Source organism: Mixophyes fleayi, chromosome 2 (genome assembly GCF_038048845.1).
Source record: "Mixophyes fleayi isolate aMixFle1 chromosome 2, aMixFle1.hap1, whole genome shotgun sequence".
Lineage (NCBI taxonomy): Eukaryota > Metazoa > Chordata > Amphibia > Anura > Limnodynastidae > Mixophyes > Mixophyes fleayi.
In genome coordinates, this window is record NC_134403.1 from 373,201,063 (window position 1) to 373,210,730 (window position 9,668).

The 9,668-nt window shown below is 40.0% G+C and overlaps 1 protein-coding gene across 1 annotated transcript; it reads right to left on the reverse strand.

Moving 5' to 3' along the window:
* Positions 1 to 894: 894 nt before the first annotated feature.
* Positions 895 to 6,798, reverse strand: LOC142140541 (cystatin-A-like). Its single transcript, XM_075198255.1, has 3 exons — positions 6,698 to 6,798; positions 5,126 to 5,227; positions 895 to 1,953 (listed from the first exon to the last, which is right to left on the reverse strand). Exons 1-3 carry the CDS (start codon positions 6,791 to 6,793, stop codon positions 1,855 to 1,857), a joined length of 297 nt encoding a protein of 98 aa, XP_075054356.1. The 5' UTR covers positions 6,794 to 6,798; the 3' UTR covers positions 895 to 1,854.
* Positions 6,799 to 9,668: the final 2,870 nt, after the last annotated feature.

Genomic DNA, 9,668 nt, shown 5'->3' on the forward strand with positions numbered 1-9,668 from the left:
TGTGTGTATGTGTGTTAGGGAATTTAGACTGTTAGCCCCAATGGGGCAGAGACTGATGTGAGTGAGTTCTCTGTACAGCGCTGCGGAATTAGTGGTGCTATATAAATAAATGGTGATGATGATGGTGGGTGATATTTAGGAGGTCTACACTACTCCCACTCAACAATCCTGTTTTCTCAAACTTCTTTGCTGTCAAGGCTACAAATAGTCTTTGGCTTCAAGTACATAATTTCATGTTTTTGGAATAATAATCCATCGATGTTTAGAGCATATTCATGTCCAGGATGACCGGAACACCCTCCAGGGTGAGATGCTTTAGCAGCACTACCCCATTGTCAGTCCTGTTCTGCCCAATTGCTTCAATGACCATCCATATTACCCCAGAGACAGGAATAGGCCGATTATTGACCGCTATTAGTGGTGTTCAATGAGGAAGCTCCATAACTAAAAAATGGCTCATATTGTCCCATTGAAAATATTACCTTTTGCACGACACACTGCAAGATTCTTAAAACATATAAACTCATAAGCTCAGAAATACATTGTGATGTTAACAGGACTGTGTGTGTGTCTTATACAAGCCCTCGTAGGTCTTTTAAGATAACATTCATACAATGATCCCTGTTAGTACAAGGACATTTCTATATGTCCAGGACTGGTTTTAACTAGGATTCAGAAGTTTAATAGGCAGCTGATAGCCACATAGTGGTAGGTTCAATTGGAACATCGTCTGGGAAGCCGTGTCCAACAAAATATCCTGATTTCACTGAGTGCTATCAAAGCAACGCGGCTCCTCAGATCAAGACATTATTCAGCAGTCAAATTAAATTTCACAGCTAAGTATCTTTTGCTTTTAAATGTATACTTTATTAAAACATTTGTATTATCCCTTTTTACAACTGTTGCCTGTCAATCATTGTAATCTCACACCAGAACATAAGAGTTAATGTCCATCCTGTGACATACATATAGGGCTAAGAAGGTCTAAGTGTCTTGATAAGCAGCGATATATCTGGGGTTAGTACAGGGGTTCCTTGCCAGATTATTGAGTCTAACTGATCAGTGTCTGACTGCCCCCAGCTCCTACCTTGTTCAGTGTCCGGTGGAGGAGGGGGCAGAACCCTGGTGACATCAGAGGGAGTCACCTGCACCGGTGGGATCCGCAGTGAAGGCCAGAGCCCTCCTTCACTGGACACCACGGGTCTCAGGATACATGTGACAGAATGATAGGAGAACATGTGTGACAAGGGCAGAGTGGGGAGGACATTAGTCACATTTGGAAGGGCCGAAGGGGGACTAGCTCTACTCTTGTACGCAGGCCAACTAAATTCATAAAACAGCCCCGCTGAGTGGGGTCTTCCTCTGTTACTGTCATTGATACTCCCATCTTTACTTGTTATCAGACACAATTACCAGTTGTTTCATTTATTCAAGATTTACACAGTAAAAATATCTTAACGTAAAACCACTTCTTGGGATGCTGGGATAAAGGCAGCGTGAGTCTCACAACCAATCAGATCGTGCCCTCTCCCTTATCAGAATGCTGTGGTCAGAGGTAGCACCAATTATATTCTTTATATTTCTGGCTAACCAACCACAAATTTGCTGGGTTAAAGAGACATTTTAATGACCACGTTACAGGAATAGAATCCAATATAAGACATCTTTACGCTGGGTTCGGGTCCCTGATCTCAGACTACGTTTTAGTAGCTGGACCTGTTTCAGGACAATATAGGAATAATAGTGTTTAATACATTTCTAGAAGACCAGGTTACAATATAGTCACTAATAAATAGAGGTAACGACTGGATGGCGGCAGCGCAGTGAGTTCCGGGGTCTTTTCCACCATGCAGCTCATTTTAAAATCTCGTCTGTTTTCGTCTTCCCAGACTGATATCCTTTCAGTCCTTCATTTATACATACGTGGAGATACTCGTCATGTCCCACGTGGACCTAGGAGGTAAAGAATGACATTACAGATACTGTGAGTTACATATAGAGCCCCCCACACTGAGGAATACATTAGAACTCTGAGTATTAGGATACAGAACACTCATAGGGGGACCTAGAATATAGTGATAAATGAAAAATTATTTTATGCTACGAGTGAGGATACCACCCTTAGCTGGGAGTTACCTTCTGTGGGATTCAACTCACTCTGGTAGACCAGAATATATCCAAAATAAGGCTTTATTACAGCACAACACCACAAGACGTTCACAAGTTACAGGGTAAATGGTAACATGTATCCTCCTGCAGCCCCTTGCAGTCAGCACTACAAAGTAATAATAGTCTCCTTGGCTTCCAGATTTGATTATACAGTGGAATGGTTTGATCCACTTAGCTATTTGGCTGAATACACTAAACAAAGGGTTACAATATATCATCAAGGAATGACACTTCACACTTGCGTGAAACAAGACATTTGACACATTGTATCTGTCACATTACACAATTGTAAGTGCATTTCAAAGAAAACAAATCAGGCAAAATTAACACCCTGAATGTAAATTTGTATCACTAGCTTAGGAACTCACCTACAGGAGATGCCTTGACGTCCGGCAGGTGAGCTTAACCCCAATATAGCTATATTGTGCACAAAATTCTCCTTTATGTTTATGCTGACACAGTGATTTTTAAATTCTGTTTGTTTCTGAGCGCCGGACAACATTTTTCTTTTATTTGCACTTGCACATTGGTCCTATTTGTCCTTGGCTGCCGTTTCAAATGATTTTATACACTTGTACACATTTCATTCATTTAAAGAAGCGCCCTTTTTTCCTTTCACTATTTTCTAGTTTTTTGGGAGTTGACCACTCCTTACAAAGGTGCTGCAGGCTTTATAAGATGGAGGTTCAGGGGAAGGTTTTAAATGGAACACCCTGAATGTAAATTTGTATCACTAGCTTAGGGACTCACCTACAGGAGATGCCTTGACGTCCGGCAGGTGAGCTTAACCCCAATATAGCTATATTGTGCACAAAATTCTCCTTTATGTTTATGCTGACACAGTGATTTTTAAATTCTGTTTGTTTCTGAGCGCAGTCCACAGTCAGACAGGTGACATGTTATATGTAATTATATATATATATATATATATATATATATATATATATATATATTGAAAGGAAAAAAGGGCGCTTCTTTAAATTAATGAAATGTGTACAAGTGTATAAAATCATTTGAAACGGCAGCCAAGGACAAATAGGACCAATGTGCAAGTGCAAATAAAAGAAAAATGTTGTCCGGCGCTCAGAAACAAACAGAATTTAAAAATCACTGTGTCAGCATAAACATAAAGGAGAATTTTGTGCACAATATAGCTATATTGGGGTTAAGCTCACCTGCCGGACGTCAAGGCATCTCCTGTAGGTGAGTCCCTAAGCTAGTGATACAAATTTACATTCAGGGTGTTCCATTTAAAACCTTCCCCTGAACCTCCATCTTATAAAGCCTGCAGCACCTTTGTAAGGAGTGGTCAACTCCCAAAAAACTAGAAAATAGTCAAAGGAAAAAAGACCTGTAATTGCCTGAAAAATCAGGATATATAAGCTGTACCCCCACCCTCCCCCTCCCCCACGCAGAAACAATCCCCCTCCAACCTGGTCCTCCCTACTTTATAATGCTCTGTATCGTGTTTGAAGGCGAAGATGAAAGATCCCTGAATCTCATGTATACTTATACTGAAAATTACAATGATACAAGGTGCAGGGTCCTGATGTTTGTTCCCTGGTGGATTAAGGTTCCTATAGACATTATAATGCAATATGGAATGAAATATATGCAAATCTGACAGTTCTGGCAGCATTCATGTGCGGTATTCATACACCCAGGGCAAATGTAATGTTTATGTATCGACTGCTAATAATAAACCATTGCAATGAACACAGTAGGCCTGAGTCATTAAGGAGAGTAAAGCATAAAAAAGGAGTAACTTTGCACCTGGGCAAAACCATGTTGCATTAGAGGGGGAGGTAAATGTAAAATGTGGGGGCAGATTTACAGTTGGGGAAGGGCATGTCCTAGATTAATTTTAAATTTCAGTGTAAAAATAAAGCTATCAAGTATTTGTGCTAGATGAAATAACAGCCAGTATTTACCTTATGTGCAAAATAATAAACTGATTTGCACCCCTTGTATTGTAACATGGTTTTGTCCAGGATCAAATTTACTGCTTTTTTTTGCTATCCCTAATGACTCAGACCCTCAGGGTGCGGACGCTGGAAGCCCTAAGAAACAGCGACACCTGTCAGACTGCATTCTCCTGCAGCGGAGAAATGCACCAATCAGGCTGTCAATAAACCTCAAGTTCCAGTGAGGTGGGCAGAGACTATTACTGTACATAGCGATCACAGCTCATGGGGGAGGCCTCAGGGATCGATTCTACAGGAGTCCCAGCAGGAGACACAGACGGTATCAGAACTACAATTAAATTACATATTGAACTTATTTTAGAAGGTGTATTTAGTGCAATAAAGAGTTTTAAAAGTGGAGTTACTCTTTAAGTCATGATTTCTGCACCAGTCACAGCTACAGAGACTAAGGGGTATATTTACTAAACTGTGGGTTTGAAAAAGAGGAGATGTTGCCTATAGCAACCAATCAGGTTCTAGCTGTTATTTTGTAGAATGCACCAAATAAATGACAGCTAGAATCTGATTGGCTGCTATAGGCAACATCTAAACTTTTTCAAACCTGCAGTTTAGTAAATTTAGCCCTAAGCCTGGGGGGCCACAAACCTCAGGAGACCAGGTCTGGGGGCCACAAACCTCAGGGGTGTGACAGGCACATGCAGAGGCTGCCGTCTCAAATTGTCTGCTTCCATTGTAGGAGACGGGTGCATTATAAACAGCAGGGTCAGTGTCATCTATATTCTATATAAGTTAGTTACCAGATGTATGTAATGTAGGTGTTTATGGACATCTTCCATAAGCAGCAAATAGCAGAGACACTGACAAGTACCTGAATGTAACGAGCTATAGATACACATTATATATATATATATATATATATATATATATATATATATATATACTGCTTTATACAGTAACACCAGCTTATGTGTCGGGATGCAGCCGTACAACCATAGACTGGACACCTGCAGCTATAACTGTGAAGTATTTACCTTGACGTAGTACTTTCCCCCACGAACGGATTGATACTTGAACGAAATGGCTTTGAAAGTGCTGAACTTTTTTCCTTCTTTAGTTTCTATCTCCGCCTTCACCTAGACAGCAACGAACCACAGTCAGACAGGTGACATGTATTATGTAATTATATATATATATATAGAGAGAGAGAGAGTATATTGTAGGGGGAGACCTGCAGCTTCTGACAAGGGGGGGGGGGGATTCAGCTTTAAATATCATTATGTAGGACGCTGAATAATAACATTTATTTACACAGCGCCAGCGGTCTCCGCAGCACAATACATTGGGGAACAAACACAGTAATAAAACAAGACTCAGAATTACCAATCAGAGGACGGTAAGAGAGTGCAGATCACAGGCCTCCAGCATCCGAATATATATATATATACCCCGGGGTCTGTTGTGTGTACAGGGAGCTGCGGCTGGGCCGAGCTCTGCAGAGTGCAGATCACAGGCTTCCAGCATCCACATATATATATACCCCGGGGTCTGTTGTGTGTACAGGGAGCAGAGTGCAGATCACAGAGCAACTACAATGTGGGAAACACTGAGCAATTGCAGTAGAACAAGCAGGTGATGTTTTGTGGAATTGTCTGATAGGGAATTGTTCCCATCAACAGAGGAGGGACAAAGGCATCAGTGCTGGATCTGCGCCCTAAGTTCTCCAAATCCACAGCCCATATCTGATGGGGCCTCTGATGGGGCAGTGGTTGGTTATAGCTCATGACTGTGACCATAAGGACTATCTGCAGGAACATGGGGTTACTTAGTCATCTCTGTGCATAAGGTGCCTGATACTGGCTCCAATTCTACCCCAAATGTCAGGAGCAATTTGTGTCATTTAAAAAAGCAGCAATTATTTTAATGCCGTTGGGTTGAGCTTACACCAGGCACACCTCACAGACACTTACCTACCACTTGTTTCCATGTTTTATTTGCAATAAATGCATTTTCTATTAATCATCAATTAAACTACTAAAACCTCCTCTCTAACACAGCAGAAACAACCCCTCATATTGGCTATGAAGAAAACAAAAATCTTGCTTAAGCGCGCACCCAAAAGTAACATATATTTTTGAACGATGAAGAACTCATCGATCAGCGTAAGTGGAACATTTACAAACAGACAATTACTGAGGTCCGATATCATCATCATCATCATCTGCTTTTACTCGTGCCCCATATCACCCGCAAATAGGTGCAATATGATATTAAGACTACAGGTATAATAAGACTGTATAAATCAGCCAACTCATTACAAAGACATTACATACTTACTGTAGAGCAGTGTCTCCCAATCCCGGTCCTCGGGACCCCTAGTAGTACATGTTTTCCATATCTCCTTGCTGGAGCACAGGTGTAGTCATCACTAACTGATACAATGTAACACATCCCCAGGTGGTAGAATTATATCACTGGTCACCTGGAAAACCTGCACTGTTAGTGTTCCCTGAGGACTGGGTTTTCCTTCTGTACAGCTATATATAATTATAGGAGAATATTACAGATATACAAAAGAGATGAATATATAATTATAGGACTGTTACCTCATTACAGAGTTTCTGCACCTCCGGAGTAGCTGGCTGGACATCTCCGACTCCCCCAACTACAATGGGTACCTTGGTTTGCCCTCCCTTTGACATGATAATATCTGTACTGAGTGTCAGTCGTCTGTCGTCTCCACCTGTATTTATACTACTGGGATAAACCAACTGCTCTGAGCACTGGGGGGAGACATGTTACTTCCAGCAAACAAAGTGAGCATACAGTGAAGTTTTTTTTTATGTTCCCCTAAGAATGTATCGGTCTGATCTATATTGTGTTTAATCTGCATTAGTTCATAAAAGTTAAAACACTTTTCAACAAATTTATCATCTAAAAGTTGGGCTCATAGTCTTGTACTGTGATACAATTAACCCAAAAGAGCTGAGTCTTAAGAATGCCCTAAAGCCATCATTTTTACGGTCACTGCTTGTAAATATGTATCAGATAAACACTTTTAAAGTGTACTAAAGTGATGCTTGTCCCCAATGCTTTTATCTACAATGTTAAGATCTGGAAAAGTAACAGTGTTTGGGCTAGAATAATATGTAACAATTACATAAGTGATTATTATTAAGATATAGAATAACGTTTTAAACCAAATCTTATTTGTAGTCGTTTTGTGGCAACGTTTGTCATCAGTTGTACAGGGAACAATAAATCATTTTACATTGAGGTTGTCGTCTCTTCTTATGCAATTCTAGATGCCTGTGTTAATGACTGCAAGCAACAGTGGTACATTAACTATTTATTAGCTATTGTTATAAGTAGAAACACAAAGTTATTAGCAAAAGGCACAGACAAAAACACTACAAACACAGTAAAAAATAATAATTAAAATACAGACTCAACAGGCGCTCCACTCAGAAGCTGCTAGTAACTAGCCCTGGGCGATACACCTACTTGTCCAAAAACAATATCAGCTACAGAAATATATAAAGGAACTGACAAGCGCTTCTGTTTCCACCAAGGGGTTAACTAATCATATATACACATCAATCTTTTCAATCCCGATCCCATGTGATTTCACTTACTAGAAATCAAACTTCAAACTAATTTATTATGGTTGTAGGCATTCTCCTATAACATGCATGAATCTTGAGTGAGGGAAATTCTATCTATCACATAGGGAATAAATTATATATATCGCCCTTCTAAAAGTTTTTTTTATATAACATTTTATACGTTTTTTTTATAGTTGTAATATTTTATTAACAGAGGTTTGATGTAACAGTTATATGCTGGTTTTATTATATCGTGATTTGAGTATTTTTAAGTTTTTTATTAATATAGTAAGTGTCTGTGTAAATGGGCCAATTAATTTTAGTATTTAAGGCCGGGAATTGGTCCCTTCCACCAGGCTCAGAGAGAGCTGAAACGCGTTGATGCGGAAGGAGGGAACTTAGACCTGTGGTTTAAACCTGTGGACTTTCCTGGACGCAGCCGTCTTTCCTTGTGTAAACCGCTCGATCGTGGGTATAAGCAGCGTGTACCATATGCTGATGATTTCTTAAGCACGGTGCGGGTCCATCCACTTTTGTTTTTGTTTTTAATGTGAGTTAATACTAATAAATTTAATACGTAATCCACCCGATGGTATTATGCTATGTGCAGTCTTTCCAATATTTCCTCACATGTGATCGGGCTTTGGACCAATGAGAGGACGTATATAGTATACAGAGGCAACGTTGGGAGTGATTATCAATTTGGACGCCGACTGCGAGGACGTACATCATAAACAGAGGCACGTGGGAGAGTGTTTATTCATTCCGAAGCCGTCTGCAAGGTGGACACAGCGTCACCTATGTGCTTAGCAGTGAGGTAGAAATCATCACATTATTTTGGAATCTATTTGGCTCTTAGAAGTTTGACTACAAACACATCACTGTTTTAAAACAAAATGTGCACTTAATCTTTATCAGTGAAGTAGATCTTTGAATAGACAAAAACAGGTTGGCTCAAACTGTATTAGGTGATTACTTGATTGACTGATTCCTCTTTAGCTAATTTTTTGAACAAAGATTCCTAAATACAATGAAATGGGTGTGTGCTTCTCCATTATCATAGTGGATGTTACCTTAGTTCATCACTTTATAACGTGGGCGTTATTTCCTGCTGGTACCTGACAGGTATGAGGCCTCCAGCTGAGTACAATGGGTGTGATATCAGGAATTAGACAAATTTACCTTCAGGCAAGTTTGGGGGAGTACAGTTATGGGGCGAGTCATGTGAAAGCTGTAAGTCTGTAATGTGTATATTTCCGCTTTGATGGATTAACAGTAATTTATGATTCTGGAGAATGAAGGTTCACATTTGTCTGCAGTACAATCACAAGTCAGACGCTCTATCCTTCTATCTACCAGACAGTCATAAGAAGCTTCTTGAACCTTGACCTCCAATGGAGACTAGACTCAATCAATTATCTAGGTGTTAACATAACTAGATCTTTTGCTCAGCTATATAAAGCTAACTGCCCACCGCTACCTCACAAAGCTGGGCAACATCTTTCCCAGTCAAATAAAAATTATATATCTTGAATGGAGAGTTAATGTGATAAAAAGGAATATTTTCCCTAGAATCCTCTACTGTTCTCAAACCTTCTCTGTAGCTATGAAAACTCAGACAATTGACTCACTCAAACAGCATGTATCAAATTTATTTGGAATTACAAAAAACCTTAGTTAATGAAATAACTTTTAGCCGAAGTACCAATCGTGGGGGCTTAGGGCTACCCGTGTTTCTCAGCTATTACAGTACCAAGTGCCTTAATCATCTGTTAGCCTGGTACCAAACCAAACATCAAACAATGTGCTGATTTGGAGAGCGAGCTTGTTGGTGAGAACTTGTTGGAATTTCTTCCTTGGATGCTAAAGCCGCATAGACCGAACTCTGTTCTAACTGTGAACTTGACAATGTCCATTTGCAACAATCTTAGCAGAAGAAATTTCCCGTCACTTTCTCTTACATGGGTGCATC